Source organism: Trachurus japonicus, chromosome 3 (assembly GCF_045865225.1).
Source record: "Trachurus japonicus isolate A0001 chromosome 3, Traja_1.0".
NCBI lineage: Eukaryota > Metazoa > Chordata > Actinopteri > Carangiformes > Carangidae > Trachurus > Trachurus japonicus.
In genome coordinates this window covers 39,028,137-39,053,646 of record NC_140909.1, presented here as the reverse complement: position 1 = coordinate 39,053,646, position 25,510 = coordinate 39,028,137, and the positions used below count along the sequence as shown (strand labels likewise).

General features: G+C 42.5%; 1 protein-coding gene across 1 annotated transcript in view; it reads left to right on the top strand.

Annotated features, from left to right (window-relative positions):
• abhd17c (abhydrolase domain containing 17C, depalmitoylase) overlaps positions 1-20,114 on the top strand; it is a 41,386-nt gene extending 21,272 nt beyond the window's left edge. The window contains exons 2-3 of the mRNA XM_085772521.1: positions 8,218-8,397; positions 19,861-20,114. Coding sequence (XP_085628647.1) covers positions 8,218-8,397; positions 19,861-20,080 — 400 coding nt within the window. The 3' untranslated portion in view covers positions 20,081-20,114. The remainder of the gene's footprint in view (positions 1-8,217; positions 8,398-19,860) is intronic.
• The last annotated feature ends 5,396 nt before the right edge of the window (positions 20,115-25,510 follow it).

The window sequence follows — 25,510 nt, the reverse complement described above, 5'->3', positions numbered from 1 at the left end:
TGGCCCATGGCGGTCCACCTGAGTGCCTCAGGCATCAGTCTGGACATGGCTGCCTCTTCTACTCACCCTAATAAAATTTATTTTTATTTTTATTCTTAAATATAATTAATCAACCCACTAGGTTTTTTTTGTGGAGCACGAACCAAGCTGCATAGTTCAGCTTTTAATCAGTGCTGCTCAGAGAACAAGCAGTGCTGGACCCCAATATCTAACCATTCATTGGGCAACTATTTGGTTTTCAATTCTGGGACTTTTTTATGTGCTATAATACAGGCCTTAAAAACAAACAAACTGCAAAATACATTTTGTATTGGAGATAAAAAAGAAGGGAGAGATTCACAACCAGATTTAACCTGCACAAACTGAAGATTAAAAACACAATATACATATAGGCTACTACATCTGGACCTTCACTGAATGTTTCAGAGGTCTCTCCACAAATGAATCATTCATAGATTAATGCCTTAATGAAAAACAGAGTTGGTGAGATAAAATGTGCACAATTATGTCCACATAATAATAGGGATGGGAATCGAAAACCGGTTCCTCTTCGGAACCGGTTCCAACTTGGATCAATTCTTGGAATCGTGTGCGTGTCTGCTTTAACGATTCCCTTATCGATTCCGTTTGGTTCAGAAACTCGCGCATTAATTGATTAATGACGTTACGTAACGTTCCGTTAAAATCAACCTTCATTATAAATGAGGGTGCTTAGTGTTTATATCCACATGTCACCGTTTGTTCTCACAAAATAAAGTTAGTGGCGTGTCTGTGTGGAGCGGAGCTGCTGACAGATGCAGCTGACAGTGACGTTTCCTCATCACTAACCTGTGAGCCAGAGCCACCCTCCGGTCCTCCCTCCCTCACGTCGTGAGGACAGGACAACGTCTCCTGAACAGCTACATGTCTATTCTTTCTGTTTTTTCTCTCTTCATTCTAATCACTTCCTTTCAGGTTTTGCTCGTAGCCAGGTGAAACGGTACGCCCTGTGTCTTTCTCTGGCGCGCTCTCCTCTCTTTCGCTCGCTCACCATCGCTCCGCATAAAAACAGAACGTTATGAAAACAATAACTAGTGAGAAGATACAGATGCATAAAAACTATGTAATGGAAACATTGTTAAATTCCCTCCTGTGAGCACAGCTGCCCACAGCCACAGTGGTCTAGTGTTAACCTGTCCAGGCAGGTCGGTCCTGTCAACTTTTTTAATGTCAGAGCCATTTATGCAGTGTTTTTCCAACCTTGGGGTTGGGACCTCCCATGTGGGCGGTCGCCTGGAATTCAAATGGGATCGCCTTAAATGTCTAGTAATTGATTAAAAATAAATAAATAAATAAATAAACTAATTATTTTTCACAATCTTAAACAACTATATTCTTGATATATTCACTTTCTTGAATAAATCAAGATAAAATAAAATGCAGCATATACAAATATCTGAGCTTGCTCATCTTGAATGAGGGTCACCAGAAATTTGTGATGTCAAAAGGGGTCATGAGCCAAAAAAGGTTGGGAACCACTACATTAATGCAAACAAACCCATTTCTCTTTTATTCCCTCACCCAATGAGAATCGATAAGAGAATCGATAAGGAATCGAATCGATAAGCAATATCGATAATGGAATCGGAATCGCTAAATTCTTATCAATACCCATCCCTACATAATAAACAGACAATTTCTTTTTTTTTTGTTCAAACTTTCAAGTACAAATATGAGAACTGATAAAGCCTTTAAAACCCCAGCCCTGTTCCTGGAACACTGACTTTCTGCACCCAGCCCCACTCAGGATGAAGGAAACACTGACACAACATGAGTTTGTCTATTGTGGTGGAGGACAGAACACACTGAATCTGTCTCCTTGATGACAGTCTCAGAGGCACGCAGCTGGCTGTTCTTCAGTCAGCCTGACGGTGTCCCAGACGGCCTGACCTGGACCATGCTCTGTGAACTTCAGGAACCCCAACACTCACACTCTTCTTCTTCTTCTGTGTGACTCGAAGCGTTTCAAGCCCGTCCTGATGTTTCCATGGAATTTGGGTAGACTGTTTCTACTGGCCCCGAGTTTACATGTGGAAATAATCCTCTCTTGTTTTCTTTCTCTACTCAGTTGGTAGATTTCCATTCACAGTCGTGAGTGCTTTGTCACTGGACATGATCATATTATCATGATGAGGTGGGGCGGAGTATGTGGATGACGACCACTGTATAATTTGATGCCCTGGTGTTTTGTACTTTATTGTTCCACCTACCATCCAGAGGGACCGTTGATGGGAAATAGATTTTTTGCTTGAACCTGGTACAATGCATCTCTACTTGTTTTATATAAGGTTCATCTTTAATTGTTTTATTTAGGGAACGACTAATAAGTAAGTAAATAATTTGATAGTACAGTTGAGGAGAAAGACAGGAGATGTAGAGGCAGAGAGAGGGGGAATGACAGGAAACGGACAAACCGAAAAAGAAAAACCAATATTTAGAACCCAGACAGTAAAATGTTGGTGTCAAACTTTAGAATAACACAACTGGGATCCAACTGAATACAGTATACTGTTTGTTTTTTTGTACACTGTGAAAGTCTGTGATAAAAAGACCTTAACTCCGCCACAGATCCTGGTTCAGTGGGGGTTGTTGTGGGTGGGACAGATGGCTGCATCAGAACCAAAGGCATTTTAAAATACATTTATTTTACCAGTTGTTGGTGAAAACAACAGCTGAAGCTGATTATTGTAAAAATGCCAAATATCGGCCATGCTGATAATCAGTTGACACCTAGTTTTATTGCACACATGACGTTACAGTCGACGCTGCTCTTTGCACAGGAAGTGGTGTCAGGTGAAAATGAAAGCCATGATTGCTTTTTAATTCTTTTGTTCTCCACTTCTTAAAAAAAACCCAAAAACTTTCTTTTACCAACTATTTCAAATTGCAGCTCAAAGCTCACAATGTGCACATCTCTCAGACAAGAACCAGGCTTTCAGCTCTGCAACCAATCGTTTAACAAAAGTGCCGGTACCTCATCGATACCGACAAATTGTCATCAGAGGAAAAACAAACACAAAGACTGCAGATTCTCTGGCTCGACGTTAATGAGTAGTTGAAAGTTTGAAAAACATACTTGTCCCATTCACTTACTGACACACTAATTGGGACGTCATTTTTGAATCCTGCCTCGTTGATCGGCAAATGGGGACTAGTGCACGTCTGCTTTACCGTCTATACACCTTCCATTTGTTTTCTTTTGGAGGTAGAATAAATACTTGATGATGTCAAATTGCACATGGTCAAAACAACATTTATGATACTATCGTAGGTGGTTTATATTGCGCACCTCTAGTTAAGAGGTCATATGTTCAGTAACTAAACTACCATATATCACGGTAGAAATCCCAGTTGGTTTCTATTTTTAAATTGTAACCAGCACCATAACTAATAATGGTTAGGAGTGCACAATAATTATCAGCCCGATATCAGGAAATTATGACGTCATTCCGGTTAGTCCGCATTCAAGTGGCGTCGGTATAATCGGAAAAACAACTTTCTGACTGGAAAAAATCATCAGAATACTCCCTCATGTCAGAAAACAACTCGTCAACTTGATCATAATTTGGTAGTTGCTGACTTGGCTTGATGTCAATGTCTCATCCATGTCTCATAGATTATCTATCTATCTATCTATCATCTATCTATCTATCTATCTATCTATCTATCTATCTATCTATCTATCTATCTATCTATCTATCTATCTATCTATCTATCTATCTATCTATCTATCTATCTATCTATCTATCTATCTATCTATCTATCTATCTATCTATCTGAAATGCACTTTTTTCACTTTGTATTAAATTGTGATGCAAAATATCTGCATCACTTCTAGAGGCCTTTATTTTTATTTCAATTAGTGTGATTGTTTATGTGGACATGTACGTACAGCGGGGAAAATAAGTATTGAACACGTCAACATTTTTGTCAGAAAATATATTTCTAATAGAGCTATTGACATGAAATTGTCACCAGATGTCGGCATCAACCCAAGTAATGCACACATACAAAGAAATCCGAACATTAATGTCCATAAATGAAGTTATGTGTAATAAAGTGGGGCCAAATGACATCAGGGAATAAAATGTATTGAACACATGAAGAAAAGGAGGGGCAAAAAGGTTTTCCTTTCTTTCTCCATGGAAAGCCAAGAAAGCAGCTGGACTTTGTCAGTATTTAGAATGTAATCCTGTCTCCTATCAGTGCAAAGTAATATCTGCTGGTTTAGTCCTGATTGATGCCTTTTAAAAAGGTTTCTCACCACCAAGGTGTCAGACAGCCCTTTGCTATTGCCCATCATGCAATTCTTATTGTCTAAGAGCTGTCTAAAGACCTACGCAACCAAAGATTTCAGACAGAAGAGTCAAAACAATAATCAGAAGGGTTCCCTAACAGTCCAGGACCACTGGTGGAGAGCTTCAGACAGACCTGGGATCAGCAGGTACAGTTGTTTCAAAGAAAACAATGAGTAGGCTAATGCACTCAACCGCAATGGCCTCCATGTCTTGCATGGTGTGGTGCATGGAGGCCATGGCGGTTGAGTGCATTACTTATTGTTTTCTTTGAAACAGCTGTACCTGCTGATCCCAGGTCTGTCTGAAGCTCTCCACCAGTGGTCCTGGACTGTTAGGGAACCCTTCTGATTATTGTTTTGACTCTTCTGTCTGAAATCTTTGGTTGCATAGGTCTTTAGATAGCTCTTAGACAGCCCTTTGCCATTGCCCATCATGCAATTCTTATTGTCTGACACCTTGGTGGTGAGAAACCTTTTTAAAAGGCATCAATCAGGACTAAACCAGCAGATATTACTTTGCACTGATAGGAGACAGGATTACATTCTAAATACTGACAAACTCCAGCTGCTTTCTTGGCTTTCCATACCTTTTTGCCCCCCCTTTTCTTCATGTGTTCAATACTTATTCCCTGTGTCATTTCACTTTATTATACATAACTTCATTTATGGACATTAATGTTCGGATTTCTTTGTATGTGTGCATTACTTGGGTTGATGCCGACATCTGGTGAAAATTTCATGTCAATAGCTCTATTAGAAATATATTTTCTGACAAAAATGTTGACGTGTTCAATACTTATTTTCCTCGCTGTATGTGAGAATGTGCATGTGTACAGTATGCATGTGTATGTGGGTATTTATGTGTGTGTGGATATGTGTTGTGTAGGTACAAGTATGTATAAATTCTGTGTTAGGTGTATATGTAACTTAAAATCTTTTGTAACATTATATAGGTTTAGGTAGTATTCATTATTTAAGGAGAGGGGGTGGGAGTCTATAAGTTTTACTTCTTCTCACTCCTTTTCTGATATGAATTTCTATATCTCATGTTCAATGTTTTGTCTTATTGTCTTTTTTAAATATATATATTTGAAACTAAACTTCAATCTAATCAAATCAATAAGTAATGCACCTTATTTAAATAGATTTGAGACATCAAATAGTTTTGTTTGATATCTTTACGCAAAACTATTTTTGGTTTTTCTTTATTGTATTGATATATATTTATTGTATCATGATATATCTTAGGTCCACTGTTGCTCACTAGTCTTTCTTATCTCCAGGTGTGTTATCGGTAACGGGATTGGCTAATGGAAGCAGAAAGTCTTCAGTATCGGGTTTTTTAAAAAGTTATCGTGCATCCCTTATTTTTTTTTGTGCATTTTAACCTGCTGTTAAACCTGATCATCAACCATTGTTCAAGTCACTATACTGATGCTACATGTCTGCTGTCAGCAGGGCGGTGTCTTAACCCTCTTCATTAGAATAGTGCAGGCTGACCACCCATCCCTCTGATCTGCAGTCACCACGGTGCCAAGTCGTAGCTGTGCTCATCTGGACGGTGGACTTGGTGTCCTCCTGGGAGAGGCCGTCCACTGTCCCTGTGAGTCAGCCGGCTGCCACCGGGCACTTTGCTCGTCCATGTGTGTGGGGTCATAATCTCCTATCAGGACGACTGTTCAGTTGGGTGGCTTCTTATCGGAGGCTGGATTTGTCTAGGACAGCAGATTAGTCACGCCCAAGCTGTTATCTGAAGAGCTGTTATGATGGCATCACTTCATAGGACACGTACAATCTAGCACCTCTCGTCCAAATCCTTTGTCACGGCTGTCTGTTAAGCGAGGGTCTAATCCCTCTGTGTATGTGTTGTGGCTGCTGAGCGGTTCCGCTCGGCCTCCCGCAGCATTCCCACTGCTGTCGGGAGGGAGGGAGGGTGGGGGGGTGGAGGGGTTTGGGTTTGCTTGAAGTTTCCTGTCCATATTGTGAGCTCTGGCAGAGGAGCAGGCTGTCCTCGTCCTCCCTCTCTGTCCCCGACGCACTCTGTTCTCCGTCGGCCCTCGCTGCCTGTCACTCCATCTAGCCGAAGAGGAGAGGCTGTGGAGAGACATGCAACCGTCCAGGTCCAGACATCAGACGCTCCTCTGTTGTGCACGCAACAGAGCTGACCTGAGACCAGGAAGTCTCACAGTCTCAAAATGTTTTTCCACATGGGCTGAGGAGAAGCCAGATGTCGATAGAAAGCATCAGTTTCTGGACGTTTTCTGCTGCTAAAACGTTCAGAAACTCAAATATTCAGGAACGGCGTGTGACACAGACACAGCTGGGATCAATTGGAATCTACTAGAGTTCATTTCTCAGCCATAATGTAACAATAATACTTTTTATTATGATGATATAATAAAACTTTATTTGTGTAGCACTTTGCAGTAAGTAAATAAGTGAATGACATGAATGGCATATCCAAAATATTCTTAACAGATGTACAGTATCGTAGACCCCACTCACACCTGGAATCAACCTCTGTCTCTGAGCTGGTCTGGACCGCGTGTCCACATTCCTTTAGCGCAGTAAATACACGTGTGTCCTGATGTCCTATGAAGATGATGATTAAATGATGTTTGTTTGTTATGTATTCCCCACTCTGAGTATGATTTTAAGAATTCAAAATTCTGCTTGTGAGTGGACCAGACCTTCTTTATCTATAATTTAGTCACATGTTCATTTCTCCACAGCATCAGTGTTGCTATGAGACTTGTGGATGGTGCAGCCTACCAACAGACCTGTTGAATAAAGTGTCATTTATAGCACACTGTATTATAGAGGGGAGAGATATGATATCCCCCCCAATCAAATTTAAATTTCTAATTCTGATGTTAAATATTAAAATTCTATTTTTTTCTTTCTTTTTTTTAGCTCGCCTATACCAGCTTATTATTACGTCCCACGTCCACTAAAGGACATTCCAACCAAATCTGTTACGTAACATGTGCAACACACTTAAGTTTTACCAACTCAATATAAAACTTAAAGGGAAATCGACATTTTATAAGTTGTGGTAGTGTGTGGGAACATGTAGGCACCCCACTCCAGCTGAATAAATGGGCAATTAAAAAAACCCTGCTCGTATATTTGAAGCTGCAGCTCTACGTCGCACACCACAACAACAAAATAGTTTGTTTTATCAACATGTTTACGACTCCGAACGTCGCAACACACAATGTTAATTTGTGTCGTTGCAGAAGGCACACGTTGGAACGTCATTTTGAAAATAATTCCAATTTTGTTGAACCTGACGGCCCTAGTGTGCTCTGAGGTTTGTTTATGCAACCAAATGCTTGCTTGTGTGCTTTTGTGGCATTGTGGATTTAAAGCAGAAGTAAGCAGAATGTTTGTGTTAATATAAGTCTTAAATAGTTATATCTTCCGACAGCAATCACTGTTTGGTCCGAAACACGGGTCTGTCAGTCACTCTGCTCTGCTGTAAGCCGAGGAGAAAACTTTCCTTGTATCCTACAACCTTTATCCAATGAGGAGAGAGAACGGTATAAAGGGGCGGTCCTCTCTGTGTGTGCAGCCAAGGGATGCGCGTGAATGTGGTGACGTAGGGACGAGGACCAATAGATCTATGACGAGGACGGGGACTGCTAACTCCATCGGCTGACAGGAAGTTAGCCAAAACGACCGGATCGCTTACTTCTGCTTTAAATAAGACTAGGTTTCTATCAAGAAGGTGTCCACCATGATACATATCATTCTGTTGTCCATACTGTTGCCTCTTGTAATATCAGTACTGTGCATGTTCATAATGCTATGGCCTTAAACCTTACAGCTGTTCTGTGTAAAAACCCACTTAGTAAATGAGTGTGTGTGTTGTCTCACAGGTACGGCGTCACACCTGAGAACATCATCCTGTACGGTCAGAGCATCGGCACTGTGCCCACCATCGACCTGGCTGCTCGCTACGAATGTGCCGCCGTCATCCTGCACTCACCGCTCATGTCGGGGCTGCGGGTGGCCTTCCCTGACACACGCAAGACCTACTGCTTCGATGCCTTCCCCAGGTGAGCGTCACCACACACACACACACAAACACACACCTTGCTGTTTACAGTAAGCACAGACACATGTGTCCCTGGGTTAATGGAGAAGGCTGCCCCCCCCCCCCCATGTCCTCCAGCTCCTCTCCAGACCTCCCCAGTAGGGATGTTCCATACCCGTTTTTTCAGACCGATACGAGTACTCACTCTTTAGTACTCACCGATACTGAGTACTTTTATGTATTTTTTATGTGTGTGTGTTTGTACATATATATAAAAAAATTCAAAATTACTACCACGATGACAGAATATCAGTGGGAGTGAGAGAGAGAGAAAGAGAAAGAACAGGAGAGAGGGAGGGAGTGAAAGAGAGGGAGAGAGAGAGCAAGCGAGAGGGAAGGAGCGAGAGAGAGGAGAGTGAGAAAGCGAGGGAGGGAGCGAGAGGGAGATAGCGAGAGAGAGAGGAGAGTGAGTGAGAGCAAGTGAGACAGAGAAGGAGAGAGGGAGAGGAGAGACAGAAAGACGGAGCAAGCGTGAGAGGGAGGGAAGAGAGGAGAAAGAGAGCAAGCGAGAGGGAGGGAGCGAGAGAGAGGAGAGTGAGTAAGCGAGGGAGTGAGAGAGAAAGGGAGAGCAAGCGAGAGGGAGGGAGCGAGAGAAAGGAGAGTGAGTAAGCGAGGGAGGGAGCGGGAGAGAGAGAGAGCAAGCGAGAGAGGGAGTGAGAGAGAGATGTCAGATAATTTGACTTCAACTCCGGCTGCAGCACGTGGTGTTAAACCTTTGTGCTGTAATAACCTCATCAGCATTGTTTATGGATTAGATCTGACCAGATCTGAAGCAGCGGTAAGGAACGGCGGTAACTGCGTTAATGTAGCTACGTTTTTTGTTTTTTTTTGCCTTAAGAATTGGCGGCTGGTATTGCAGCCTTTACGAGTACTGATACTTTGAAATAAGGCGGGTGTCGGTACTCGCCCATCCCTACTCCCCAGGCCAGATACAGTGTGTAATCCCTCTGTTATGTGGCGGGCTCCTCCCACTTGGACGTGCCTTGAATATCTGCACAGGGAGGCGTCCGGGTGGTATCCCTGTCTGAGGAGCCTGGCCGGCCGCTGCCAGCTCCTCCTGATGTGAAGGAGCCAGCTCTTCACGGAGGTCTGAGCTTTCCCACTCGCTCTCTCTCTCTCTCTAAGGCTGAGCTGGGCCTCTCTGCCAAGGACGTTCTGTTGGCCGCCGATATCTTCCTCTATCATTCTCACATCCACTTTCCACAGCCCTGAGGGTCAGAGTGCCGGAGCAGAAACACAGCACATATCACAGAATAACCAACAGCAGAGTTTGGTTTTCCACTTGCAGATCTGTTCAGTGCACTTGTGTCACATGTGTACAGTTTTAATATCTGCCCTGCCCTCCTGTCATGCTCTCATTTGAAATGATTCAAACAGCACAGTTAGCGATGTCAACCCCTCCCAAAACTATGAAAGATGGTGGGCATATGGCTAAAAAAACAAAACAAAACAAAAAATACTTTTTGTATTAGTTAGCCCGAGTGCAGAAGTTATAGATCTACACAGAGTGGTATCGCAGCATTGTGAATAACCAGGTTACAGGTTACAAATATTACATAATCAATCGCAATTGTTTGGGGGGCGGGATCAACCCTATTATATTCATTTTTGTTCAATAATCTATTGTTTTTTCGGTGTTAAGTTACGTCCTTTTGACCATTGTTTAAATTTTAGAATATGCTTTACAATTAAAGCGAACACAACAGTACAGGGACTCTTGTTTGTTCTCTGACCCGGAAAGGAACAATGTAGAAGCCGTGGTAAATCTGAGTTTTGATTTAATTTAAATGTAAAGCGAATTTTAAAATTTAAATGATGGTCAAAAGAACGTTACTTGCGACCACAGAACAATTTAAAAATTAGTCCGGAGCCCATTAATGAACAATGAAGATTCTTGAACAAAAACGAATATAAACATCCACACGCTGCAGTTGGGAGTATGGTATGAAATGAACTGATCATAGGTGACCTGATATCTGAGGTAAACATGGATTACGACTGGAAATGCCCTTTAATGACCCTAACCCTCTAATATTTGTTGTTTTTGAGGCAAAGACTGCTTTCTGAAAAACTGCCCCCGACAGGAACATGCATCAACGGTTTTGCATTAATTTACTGCGAAAACGACTCCGTCTCGTAACGTTCTGTTATTATCTCATAGCGTGGTGAATGTGCAGGTCACAACTTGTCCACCAGAGCGTTTTGGAGTTGTTGGATTGTGTATTTGATGAGTTTGATGAGGGAAACCAAGAAATTCCATTAGCCTCCGTAGCGTAGCTCTGAGCAGCTCGCAGCTCTGCTCCACCGTTCTAAAAATAGCTTGCATCGACAGTTAACGGTAACAAACCTACTCTATACGGATTATGGCAATGGGCCAATTTGCCAAAATGTTGAGCTATCCCTTTAAGCGCAATTATTTGTATGGCAGCTAATCGTCAGATAAAACGTCATGATGGTGACAGCCCTAGTTACAGGTTAGTTCTGTTATTCCCACATTTCTCAGTCTTGAAACGGTGGCTGTGTAGCCAGTCATTTGTTCAGATTGGTCCTAACCCAGCGCACATTGAGCCCAAACACAAAGGGCTGTGCTTTATTCTCATTTCAGAGCTTTATTCACATGCACCCTGATCTGTATGCAGGTGTGCAACAGTGATTTGTGATAATAGCAAAACAGGCTTTTGTGAAAGTGATAGGTTAAATGACTGAAAGAAAGCAGCGATTTAATATTCTGCTCACATGGTGCAAAGTAATGGCTTTTAATATACAGAGGAAGGAGTGGAAATGCCGTTGACTTTAAATGGGTGCTGCTGTGGATATCTGGTCTCATCGCTGCTGTTCAGGGGTCAGCAGGAGGAGCACGCTGCTACTGCATATTAAGTGTTGTCAAAGAAGGATATTGGACTGGATTGATGATTTTAATTAGTTACATCAGTCGAACCATCTGTAGAATTAGTGTTCATGTTAATAAAACATGGAGCAATTAGCACACGTCTAGGTGTTTCAGTGGTTCTCAGCGCTCCGACTGATTAAACAAAGGGAACCGGGCTAGTGTTTTTAGACAGCTGCTCAACCCAGAGCAGACTAATGACAAGCCAATACCATCCAAACAAAAAGCCTCCGTCCACCATCACTAATAGGGCCAGCAGTGCAGTAAAAATACAAAACAAAACATTGTTTTCACAATGAGTCACGATGCTGTGCATATAATAACTTGCAGGTACAAAACATCTCAGCTGTGAAGATCATCAGTATTTTATGAACTCATTTAGGAGATCCTATCCCAGCAAGGGGCTCCAACCTGTTGGAGCGGAGCTGGTTGCCAAAGACCATGAGCACATAATTGTATTATTATTTGTGTGGCTGGTTTTGATGCAGAGAACACGTTTCAGTTCAGAGACCGGCAATCTCACAGCACTGTTGGAACAGGAAAGCTTGTTGTGTTTGTAGAGCAGGCGCCCCATATGCTGCTGCCGGCCCCGTATCGAATCCCGATGTCATTCCCCTTCTCTCTACCTCCCCATTTCCTCTCTCTACTAAACTTTCAATTAAAGGCAAAAATGCCCCCCCCCCAAAAAAAAAGCTTGTCGCCAGCACCTGCTAGCGGTGTCGGCTAGCATCTGCGGCTAGTAGCGAGCTAGTTGGAGACTAGCTAAACTATAATCTCAGTATGCACAACATCAGTCACATTGACTTGTTTGTAACGAGTGGAAGTGTTACTATGGTAATCTGCATTGTCTCTATCAAATAAACTGAATTGAATTGAACTTGTGACGTGAGACTTTAGGAAAAACACCTCCTCCAACTTCTACCGGTCTGTTGGCGACGCAAAGTATGCAAGTACTAACAGGATGGAGAGAGGTAAAGAGAATTAAAACTGGAGAATGAAATAGATAAATAAAATAATGGTAATACAAATAAAAGAGAAAGAATAAAACAAACAAAATAAACCCAAATTTAAAAGAAAAAAGAAAAGCAACAGAAATGACAAATAAATGAAACCCCGCCAATCCGGCCCTGCTCCCACCTTGGGGGTCTTGGTCCTCTGGGGCAAGCCGGAGGTCAAAGAGTTAGTACTTGGTTACAGTACTACCACTTACTTTCACATATTTATTTGTCTCTCTATCCTTTCTTCACTAGTTCTCCCATTCTCTCTTACTGACTACTGTATTCTCTCCTGGTCCAAATATCTCACACAAGAAATCAATCACACACACACACAAAGACACACACCCCAAAAGAAAAAATTCTTAGCCCACCTTTTTTGTTTTGTTTTGTTCTTCTTTTCGATCTGTTTGCCTATTTTGTGTCCTGTTTGTGTTGTGCTGTTGTTTGTTGATCACCTGTTATTTGATTATGTGTCCTCACCCTGTATTGCACTATATAAAGAAAAAAAACTCCAACTCCAAACACGAGGGTTTGCAGCGGTTCAGAGCTGCCTGAAACTGGGGATTACTTCAACACATGCCTACCTCTTCCAACATTTTAAACACATTAATAAGTCTGAAAAGCTGGAAAAGCACAATAGGTCCCCTTTAACAATGTCCCAGAGTCTACCACAGGCCTGTAGGTCCTTTATAACAACAGTCAGACGTGCCTGCCCTGTTATCATGTACCTCAAAAGTTGTAATTCCTTTCAGGCAGCAGACATAGCTGATGTGCTGGCGGCTGGAGCAGCCTGTGCCCTGTACTTCATCCTTAATAAAAAGCTGCACCGGCTCTACTGATGACTTGTGAGACAACATGTCGATGTGCAGCTCATCCCTTATCGCTCCTCACCCAGCTCTACAAAATTCCCCCTGTTGGAGCTGCCGGCAGCTTCATTGTGTGTCCCCCTAGAATGCTCCGTCTTGGCGTGTACCATTACAGCGCTGCAACAATGAGTCTCATCAACATAACCTGCTTCTTCTGCTTCACCTGTTCTCGGTGCTTCTTTGTGCAAAGAGCCTTGTCTCATCCAAAAAGCTTCGTTTTCACAGCGTAGCTCGTGTGACTCCTTTGATTTACCGTGTTTCTCAGTTGTCCTGAACAGGTTTGGCGAAGGTCGATTAATCCTGTAGTGGCTCAGCAATTGCTCAGTGGGCACCTACAAGGTAGCCACTCCATGCTGCCATAAGTGTCCTCAATGAAGGTCTGAGTTCCTCCTCCACCGCCGTGTACAACTGGTGTTTTGGCGTTGCACTGCAGTCAGATTTTTTCACATATGATACTTGTTTGGGTGTTTTGTGCAAAGCAGTTAAGCAGCAAACATAGAAGGAGGAGATAAACCTACAGTCAGGTAAATGAAAAATTACAGAAAAATGCAACAATTACATTAGAATGAAGTATTTACAGCAAGAAAATGTGCAGAAAAATATTATAAATAGAATATAATACATAAAAGAAGAGGAAGTGCTAGGATGTGATTAGCTGACTAGGTGAGGCAGACCCCCCCCCAACGGTGGCTATCTATCATTGCAACATTATCTTTTATATAAGGGGTAAGCCAGGTGGTGTTAAACTTATGGGCTACAATAACATCTTCAACGTTGTCGGACTGAGACACTTTAGCGGGTTTATTGTTTATGGCCCTTTTCCACTAGCATGACTAGCATTTTTTTTTTTTTTTTTCCCACTTGCACTCGAGCTGACACGAGAATCAAACCCCCTAATTTAAAAAAACACACCGGCAACAGTGACCATTGATCTGTACTGAGACTGTTGTTATTATTTTACACAAGTTAATTGACTGCTGTGTGGAAAACAACACTGTGGTCCGTAATCGAGGTGCACTGCAGACGAGTGAGTTTGGAGCTGTCGAGAGGAGAGAAAAAAGAGCGAGACGACGCGGCTGTAGCCATCGTGATATGACGACCCCGCCCACACTGAGGAGATACTATGAAGAACTGAGCTGTGATGGAAAAGGACCTAAACCAAGTAGAGCTGTAACTGTGTAGTGGAAAAGGGTGCAAAGTAATAGTAACTGGTGGGTTATTATTGTGCGTCTGCCCCAATACTGAAGCAGTGGCGGCAATAGTTTAGTTGTGGCTGGCCGCCACAAAAAAATGCATGTAGCGGAAACCCTGGCTCATCCAGCTGACTCACCTTGCAACCAGATTGCATCAAACTGATTGGTTAGCCAAAGTATAAGAAATCAGGTTGATATTGTAAGTGACAGAGGGTCTTTCTCATCATCCAGTAATTGCTCATTGAGCAGTACACACAACTCCAGAAACACCCTGCAAAACCAGCATCAGGTGAATCCAAAGCACGGTCAGATGGATGAGAGGAGGCCACGCTGTCACAGGATCAATACCACAAGCTGAGTGCTCAGTGAGAGGCAGAAAACAAACTTGATCACAGATGTTTTAATGACCAAAGAGGGACAAACCAAAACCTAACACTCTGAAATCCATGGACATTTTTCACAGATTCATCTTTACATTCAACTTTGTCCACCGTTATATTATGTTAAACTGTTCTTTTCTTCACCATGCTCAGTTTGAGTTTCACCTTGACACACTGAATATTAGGGCTGCAAAATGTTGAAAAAAACTAACATTGCAATATTTCTTTTCTGAAAAAAAAAAAATAAAAAAAATAAAAAAAAATATATATATATATATATCATTTATTGATGATTTATTCTGTGTTTTTGATGATTTTAACTGCTGTAAAGTGTCCTTGAGTGGCGTGAAAGGCGCTTTCTAAATAAAATTTATTATTATTATTATATATATATATATATATATTTCTCTTCTTTTTGGCAGCAAAAGGAACCAACACAATGGTGGTCAGGATGGTATACCTGATGGGTGTATGTCAAACAATTGTGTGAGGTCCAGTAAAATCACCAGTGTCAATATAACACTTAAAGAGTTCATTTTAACACTACCTCAGTGAACATATGGTCCCTATCTACAGAGTGTTAAATGTACACTGAACATAGAGTTACATTTCCAGAGTTAATTTTACTCTGGTAAGAGTTAAAGGGATAGTTCACCCTAGAATGATATTTCGCTCATTATCTACTCACCCTCATGTTGACTAAGGGCTGGAAGAAGTCTCAGAGTCCTCCGTCCCTTCTCTGAGTTACAGGGGGTCTTAGCGTAGCAGTGCATTTCAAGGCAACGGTTGTAAAGGGACACCAGAGCTCTTCGTAAAAAAACACACACAAAAAAACATCCAAATACCTCCATGATGCTCGTATGTAATGTCCGTCTTGTGCTGAAGCCCCAAATTGCGTAATTGTCCCGAAAAAAATTAAATAAGTCCACATTCCAAGCATGTTTGTAGCATTAGCTCTGTGTCTGTTGTCCGGTCTTCCGCTGCCAGCGCGCATGCGCAAGGTTCGCACTGAGACCGACTCGAGTCTCAGTCTGGTTGCGCATGCGCGCTGGCAGCGGAAGACCGGACAACAGACACAGAGCTAATGCTACAAACATGCTTGGAATGTGGACTTATTTAATTTTTTTCGGGACAATTACGCAATTTGGGGCTTCAGCACAAGACGGACATTACATACGAGCATCATGGAGGTATTTGGATGTTTTTTTGTGTGTGTTTTTTTACGAAGAGCTCTGGTGTCCCTTTACAACCGTTGCCTTGAAATGCACTGCTACGCTAAGACCCCCTGTAACTCAGAGAAGGGACGGAGGACTCTGAGACTTCTTCCAGCCCTTAGTCAACATGAGGGTGAGTAGATAATGAGCGAAATATCATTCTAGGGTGAACTATCCCTTTAATATTTTACCAGCAGACAGTGCACTGGAAGTTGTTTTGTGGGAACTGCTGGTTGAAGTTTCCTTGAAACCTAAGTGTAGAGAGAGAGAGCAGAATTATCGGCTGTTTTACTGGAATAAATGTCCAAGCATGAAGCATACATACAAAACAGCCCGTCCTCGCTGACATTAACGTCGTTTGGCGTTAGTGGTCAGCCTTAATTTTCTCCATGTGGCTGCTACATTTAAGCTAGCTATCGACCCGATATCACGTTTTGAAATTCGATATTTTCTAGACACATACGGAATGACTGCTTGAATAAAAAACAACTAATAGTTATTTGTAAAAACTTACCACAGTCTTGCGATGCGAGGACGATGGCGGTGCCAGAGTCAACGTTCTCAGTTTGACCGTGGAGGTTGGTGGGCGGGGCTTTTCAGAGTCATTTTTTTTTTACACTGGAAGGTTATTTTACTCTCATAGGTGTAAAATTAACTCTCACTCAATATGTGACACTGACAGTGTAAACGCTTTGTGTACTCCAGTTATTTTCACCAACACTGGAGGCTTTCTTGTTCACTTTTACTCTGTCCATTGTTGGAATAACTCTGAAAGAATTAAAATACTTTGACACTGCATATTTGACACTGGCAAATTTACTGTGTATTATACCAGCAATTTTCCACTTGTTAAGAAAAGTACAAGACAGTTACAGAGAGTTGACAGTTGTTTTACTTGTAATTAAAATGTCTCTTTTAGAATGGTGACAACAACCGTCCAGTCTTTTGTAATAAAAAGGGGAGAGTGGCTACTCGAGTCCAGGGCCTATGTCATAGGATGGGGGAAGGGGATCCTGCGGCCGTCGGCTGCTCTGCTCCGGCCCTGCAATGGCGTCCTGGAGACGAAACATAAAATACCCTCAGGTTCGGGCGTTCAGCCAGGACAGCTCAGACACTCAACCCGTTCAACTCAACCTTTACTCGTTACTTTGACGTTTTGTATCAAGTTTCTTGCTATCAGCCCAGCCACGCCGTTCCTCCGTGCACTCGCTTTTCTTTGGATCGCCACTCCGTCCCGACTCGCCCGCTCCTTGGCTCCATCGTCTTTTTTGTGTGCCTTCCCCCTCACCGCCACACATACCTGTATCAATCAGTTCACAGCCCAAAAGCCTCCATCCTCCCCACCAATCCCTAGCCACAACAGCCCTGTCACGGGTGTTGCTCATCAGTCTTATCAGTCTCATCTATTTCACTTGATCCAACGTAAGAATAAGGAATATAAAACATCAACATCATAATCAAAACATGCAAATAATGGATCAAGCAAAAGAAAACATATTCCCACTTGTGACATATACCATTCATTTGACACCATTTAATTGGGCTTTTATATATTTGCATTGATTGGCAGTTGAACAGGCATACTTAACGAAGTGTGCAGTGAGTGTATCTGTATGTGTGTTTACGAACAGAATAATGTGATGCAGATTGATGAATAACTCGTATTAACAGCTTTTGTATCTGGAGCTGCAGTTTGCTGTCCGCTGTTTCTGGTCATCAGTGTTAATTAGACAGTAAAAACCTGTCTGAGCCAACAGCAGATAATTGGATATATCTACATTGAAGTTTCAGTTGTTTATTACTAATGGTAGGCTCTCTGTAAATGTAAACATGCTAAGTATAATTGAGTTCTATAAGGGATTGTGGCTGTTCTTTAAGCAGATTAGATCCTGGACTCATTAGGAAACTTGTAAACCAAACTTTCGCTGTGTTCTTGTCAGAGTTGGTGTTGAGGAACCGTGATCTCACACTCATATTAATGTTGGGAGAGATAAAACGCATGTTTGACAGTCACGTCTGCAATAATTCAGTCTGCATACCCCAGTCATGAAGCAAACAGGATAATAGTTTTATTCCATCTGGAATGAAATTAGCTTTTGATGATTTCCCTGCATTAATCTTCCAACCAAAGCTCTATCTGAACGGCAGGGCAGCGCCGAGGCTGAGCCGCTACACCTCCAACGGGCGGGGGGGGTGATTACTGAGGGTTTTTTATGCACAGCAGCGACTGGGGTGTTGAACAATTCCATCCAGGCCACGGTACAGAGCTGATCATCGTTTAACTATACAGCAGTGTGAGCGTGTCACACATGGACACACATTTTAATGTGTCCACCGTCCAGTTTGACCTGGGACATCTGGATGTTAGTTAGTAGAGAGTCTCTGACCTGAGGTGACCCCGAGGCCACCAGCCACAGAGCTGCTTCAGCCATTCTGTCACCAGGCCACCTGGTCCTGGAGGACTGATACAGACACATCTGTCACATCTGTCCCACTGTGGTCCTCAGTGGTCCTCTAACAGTCTGTGGTCCTCTGAGTCTGTGGTCCTCTAACAGCGTGATCGTAGTGGAAATAATGAAAGTAATGGCAAACATCAGGCAGGTTTCCAGGATGCCAGGTAACCTACTCATTTTAATGTAACAATTGCCAATGAGAACTGATGTCAAAAAGGAAAAAGGGAAGAAAAAATTCTAAAATCGATTACCCTGGCAACGAACGAAGCTTCGATTTTTTTGGGTCAGCCCTACTACACTTAATGACATTTAACTCTTATGGATTGGAGTGTTACAACTTCTATAGTTGTGTAGTTTAGATTTTCTGTGAATAGTTGCAATTAAAACAATGTTGATGTGATGAATCCTTCTGTCTCCCTCTGTAAGAAATGTACAGACATTTAAGACTGATGGGAATTGATGGGTTTAACTGTTGTGTACATAACAATAACAACCTTTATTCATATCACACTTTTTCTTAACAACATGACGAAGTGCTTTACAGAGAGAAAAAATGAGGGATTGAAACATCATGGAACATGAAAGCAACACCCACACACGTCACACACAGATCTGCAAGTTATTTTTAATACACAAACAAAAGAATGATTCACATATGTCACAATGGGATGTTTGGAAGATATTCACTGAAGCTTATCATGTATCTGTGAATGGATTGAAGGGAGTCGCAGATAATGTTGTCAGCTGTAAAATGGTTTGTGCATCTGTTTTGTATTTGTAAGGTATTTTTGTGAGATTGTTAATGTTTTGCATTTGTTCAATTACCATTGATGTGATCACATAAATGACATCAAGACGGCCCAAGTCCATCTCTGGTAACACTGAACAGACTCCACATCTGACTGTGAGGGTTTAAAGGGATAGTTAAGATTTTTTGAAGTGGGGTTGCATGAGCTACAGATGCCCATTAAGTACACTAGATACAGTAGAAAGGTCTATAAATCCCCCCCTGGAACTCCAAAAGTGTGTTGATGACTCTGAAAGTTTTCCAAACCCTTCCTTGGCATGACAGTGAGTAGATGATTGGTGAATTATTGATTTTAGGTGAATTACTCCTTTAAGTAAAAATGTACAATGCAGTTTGTTTATCTGGAACTACCCAAATAACTCCTCGGTAATCCTCCACACAGGCAGGCTCCGCGATGTGCTGTATCACTCCGCCTCTTCCACACACTGCTGATCCGATACTAGTGTACTTAATGGGCATTTGTACCGCATACACTCCCACTTCAAAAAAATCTGAACTATCCCTTTAAACCATGTGTGGAGGGGTAGGTTAGAAGTCAGTCTGATGGAATCCGACTGGAGCTCATGAGGATTTCATTCTCCCTCCCACATTCATCCCGACTCTCTGTCCTCCTTCTCCGTCCGCAGCATCGACAAGGTGTCCAAGGTGGCGTCCCCGGTGCTGGTGATCCACGGCACGGAGGACGAGGTCATCGACTTCTCCCACGGCCTGGCCATGTACGAGCGCTGCCCCCGCGCCGTGGAGCCCCTGTGGGTGGAGGGGGCCGGCCACAACGACATCGAACTGTACGCCCAGTACCTGGAGAGACTCAAGCAGTTCATCTCCTTCGAGCTTCCCACCTCCTGAGGCCGAGGCGGCGGCGGTGGGTGGGTGGGTGGGGGGGTGCCTCCCACTCAAGAAGACCCTTCTCCTCCTCCTCCTTCTCATCTCCCAACCTCCTCTCTTCTCTGCAAAAGAAGGGTGGGGTGAGGCAGGAGCAACCACACCGGTCCTCCTCCTGTCTTTAGAGCCACGTTTCGAGGGGGGGGAGTGTGTGGTGGACCAGTTAAGGAGGGTGGTTTTGGATGGTGTGCAGCTGAGCATGAGACCAGTCCCAGGAGGTGTGTGTGTGTAGCTGTGGTTTTGTAATGTAGTGCCCCCCCCCCCCCCCAGAACCTTGGCTGCTGCTGCTCCTCCTCGTGGACCCGGTTTTCTTTCCGCCAATGAGCCCAGCCGGGCCCAGACAGTGTTTTGCACTCGCTGCTCAATCTGGATCCACTCCCCCCCACCCCCTCACTTCTCCTCCTCCTCCACCCCCCCCCCACCTTCTCCCTCCTTCACTCCTTCCACATCACTCTTTCTCTCTCTCACTCCTCCTTCTGCACTCCCGCTCGTCCTTTGGACTCTGCAACATTCAAGCTTGATTTTTTCTATTCTTTTTCTACCAAGGTGAAGAAGTATCAATTTTTGCACCTCAAAGTAAAAAAAAAAAAAAAATTAAATAAATAATAAAATTGAAGTTTTTTACTTTTTAATGTGTTAAGTTACCATTCAGGGTTGATTCAGCAGCTGCACTTTTCGCGTGCAGATATTTTTCAGGTAATGATTATTTCTCCGGCGTTGAAGATGTACGTTGATTTCTTTTGTTAATGGCATTCCACGTTTTTTTTTTCTTAATTGCAGTTAGATCTTGTTTGTGTGTTTTTTTTTGTTTTTTTTGTTTTTTTTTAAGCTGTAAACCAGAATGCACCTCTGCAAATCTGGGCTTCGTAGCTGTGATCTCTGCGGTCCTGGTGCAAGCTACTCACAGACACACACACACACACACACACACACACACTTTTACAACATGACCTGCCTTTGGGCACCAACAGATTAAATTTGACACAAATCCCTAAATTCATTCATAAATTAAGCAAGCATTTACTACAATGATAATAATACTGACTTCTAAAATAGCTTTGCCTTTTTACTCTGTGTGTGTGTTTGATTGAACAGATTGTTAAACTGCACAATGCAAACACATCCGATCCGGCACCAGGACCCCAGAGATCGAGTGTCGATCATGTGACTCCACAGGAAGTGAAGCTGGGGTGCGGTGCTGGGTTTAACTAAAGACACTTGACCTGTGAACCCCTGCTCCATGTGAAGGTTTTTTTTTTTATTATTATAAAATGAAGATACTGTCGCTGCGGTTTGGGACGTGTGTTTTAATTTATCAGCCGTTGTCAACACTACAGACGAAGCCTTACGTTCGTGAACATTTCACCCAAGGTCGGACTGAAAACTGCTGCTATTCATCAGACGGATCGATCGTGTCAAGGACAGTTTGGGGAGGGGAAACCAAATCATCACCATCATCATCATCATCATCATCATCATCCTCCTCCTATGTACCACAGTGGAAGAGGAAACAACGAAGGAATGCTCATCAGTACAGTGCAAGGCTGTAGAACAGATATAGACCACTCCATAAAGCTGTGGACATTTCTTTACCCCCCTCGCCCCCCCTCCCCCTCTCCAAGTAAAAAAAACACTTAACTACGTTTTAATTACACCAAAAGAAAAAAAGAAAGAAAAAAAAAATCTAAATGAATAACGTAAACACTATAACACTGATTTAAACGGTGCAAATGTTTTCAGAGGAAGATTGTGCTCAAAGGATGTTTCCATAGCAACTCGTGACGATCATTTAAACTGACCTGTGTATTGCTGTAAAGTGGTTTGTCAGTTGGGTGTGAATGTTTCTTTTCTGATTATAGATCAAGTCTGGATAATGAGCCCTCGACCACCTCTAGTGTATTTCCTCGAGCTCTTTTTTTTTTAAAGAAAAAGAAAAAAAAGGGAATAAAAACCCCGCTGTGGTCCTGATCATCATTTTTTGATACTGATTTTTACGAGGCTTTCCAGTCTACATGTTGATAGATTTCCACTGTCTCTGAAGCTGGTTTGTATGATAATCCTCTGTGACGGTGAACTTCAGTATCTTATTCTCTCTACATGTTTGGCCCTGGCTCAGGGCCGTCGATCGAACACTGGATTTATGATATGCAAATGAAAAAGGCAGATAAATGATGATACTTGTAGAATCAGATTTTGTAATAGTGCGTAAAAACAGATGAAATAAGCCTTAAATATGCCATGAAACAGATTGTCATACATGTGTCGGTTGTTGTTAATGAAGGCAGCCCCAATGGATGTTTTAATGCTTATAATGGAATAAAGGATGCATGGAAGTGTGTGTCAGGCCTGGTTGATTCACTGTGTTTTATCACTTGTCTTTCCTGCTGCACTGCTCTTTAAAGCCTCGGTTCAGTCTAGGACTCAGTTTGGTTTTATTGGTCATTTGCATTTTTATAACAAAGTGCGAAGATGTTTTACACAATCACCAGCATCTATATACTACCAGTCAAAGGTTTGGACACACCTTCTCATTCAACAGTCTTTATTTGTATTCCTTTCTACATTGTAGATTTATGCTGAAGGCATCAAATGGGAAACACACATGGGATTATGTAGTAAACACAAAAATGTTAATTAAAACAAAAGTGTCCATCACCTGACCTTTGATTTTATTATCCTTTATTTCGAACGTATTATAAAAAGAGAGAAAAGAAAGAAAATACATATAAAATAAGTATCACATGTTATGATGTCCCATAAAACCAGACCAATACCCAAATCAATAAACAATGTATGGTTGAAAAGGAGCAGGAGGAAGCCAAGCTATTCACCGCTCCATCATTCCATACTTGGAGCCAAACAAAATAAACCAAATACAATTGAACAACATCGACAAGTCGAATTCAAGCAAACAAAGTCGACAGACTCACTCTTAGTTTTTTATAATCACCTAATGCTATGTAGTCAAAATAGTATTCAGCTCTCCTACTTACTTTTCTTCATCCTCATATTTTTTTTTAGAAACATGTTTTGACCTAAACCAAACAAATAAAGAAAGAGCAAAAAAGCTGTGTCCAAACTTTTGACTGGTGTATCTATCTGTATTTTAGGAGAAAAACAGTGAGAACAACTTGAAAGCTTCAGTGCTTTCCTCCGAATAGAACTGTAAACAAAAACTTCAACTGTCAAACAACATTCACCAAACATTTTTTATCTGTGCTCACACTCCAACTCAGTCAGGATAAGAACACCACTGAGTGTTTATTACACACTACAGAGAAGATGAAACATGTTTTTTTCTTTTCTTAAAATAATATAAGAGAGAAAGGTTTATGTGGTGGTCCAGCTATTCGCACTGTTAAAGGGATAGTTCGACATTTTGGCAAATTGGCCCATTGCCATAATCCCTAGTTTTAGGAGTAGGTTTGTTACCTTTAATTGTTGGTGCAAGCTCCGTGAGCTGCTACACTATGGTGATGGAATTTCTTGGTTTCCCTCATCAAATACACAATCCAACAACTCCGAAATGCTCTGGTGGACAAGTTGTGACCTGCACATTCACCACGTTATGAGATTATAAAGGAATGTTACAAGACAGATTTGTTTTCAAGGAAAATGCAGACACTGCTTGCTGAAAAAGTGCCCAACAGGAACACGCATCAGCGGTTTTGCATGAATTTACCTCGAAAACAACTCTGTCTCGTAACGTTCCGGTATTATCTTATGGCAATGGGCCAATTTGCCAAAATGTTGAACTATCCCTTTAACTCACAGTGAAAAAGTCCTGGATGTATGTGTCTCTCTGTCAGCCCTGTGATTGACCGGTGACCTGTGCACCCCACCCTCTTCCAAAGTCGGCGGGGGTCTTTACTAAATGCAACCCATCACCATTACAATTAAAAGAAATTAAATAAATAAAGACATGAAATGATTCATTCTGTGTGTAATGGAACTATAGCGTATTAGTTTCACTTTTTTGAATTGGATTACTGACATAAATAAACTTTTCCATGATATTCTAATTTATTGAGATGCACCTGTATATTGACTGAGGGCAGGCATACTTTGAGTCATCCATCGAGGGTGGGGCTGCGGCAGCAGGTTAAGCAGAAGGCTCCAGACGGCTCCCTTTCCCCAGCAGTACTTTCTAGTTCCTCCTGAGGGATCCCAAGGTTTCTCCAGAAGGAATATATAATCCCTCCAGTGACCCGTGGGTCTGCCCCTGGCTGGAATAAAACCTCCAAAGGGAGGCGCCCAGGGGGCATCCTTATCAGAGGCCCACCCAACCTCGACAGGCTCCTTTTAGTGTGAAAGAGCAGCGGCATGTACTTCAAGCTCCGTCTGGATGTTCTAGCTCCTCGGCCTATCTGAGGCCGAGGCTGAGCCCAGCCACCCGGAGGAGGAAGCCCCTGTCAGCTGCCTGGATCTGCAGTCGCATTCTAGTCACTACCTACAGCTCATGTAGCCTCGTAAACCCGCCTCTCCCGGAACTGCATTTCATTTCATTCTGAGGGAGAGTCTGGCCTCATCCCCGCTCTAAGCGTCTGGGGTGGGCGGGAGCTGGGCGGGAGTAGTAGCGTTGACAGACAACCCCATTCAGCCAATCAGCAAGTTGGTGTAGTGACGGGGCTTTGCACCAGTCGGTCCCTGATTGGCCAACGTGCTGTGTCAATCACAGCGGCAACGCTGATTGGCTCGGCCTTCTGAGGGTTTCAGTCCAAACGCTTAGAATGGGGATGAGGCCAGACTCTCCCTCAGAATGAAATGAAATGCAGTTCCGGGAGAGGCGGGTTTACGAGGCTACAGCTCATGTGAGTATCGGAATGAAAATCGACTGGTAAATCAAGAGCCTCACCTTCCTTTTCAGCTGTCTGCATTTTCATGCCGAACCAAAAATATTTTACTGTTTCAACTTCATTGTCGTCCTGTCACGGAGCTGCTGAAACATCATCCACTTGCATCAGACAAACAACTGGTGTTTGTCATATTAGATTTTATTGCTGCATTTGATACATTGATACTGCCGCTGGGACTTCTATTTGGCCTCTTTAGACTTGCCGGTGGAACTTCTCCATACTGCGTTCTCCTCTCCATCTTCATATCCCACTAATACTTTAATGCTGTCTATTCCTGTCTCTGCAGGTGTTTCTGGATCTGTGAGTGTGAGCCACCTTCTGCTCAACACCATCTGTGACAATTATTATCATCAGTCTTATTTTGAGTCTCTTTTATGCTAATATTTCTGTTTTGTTGTATAACTGTGATTATTATAGATCAGGGGTCTTCAACGTTTTCCAGGCCAAGGACCCCCAAACTGATGGAGAGATGGAGCGGGGACCCCCTACTTATATTGTATAAAATTGTGTTTTATATTTAACTAGTCCTGTATTGCCA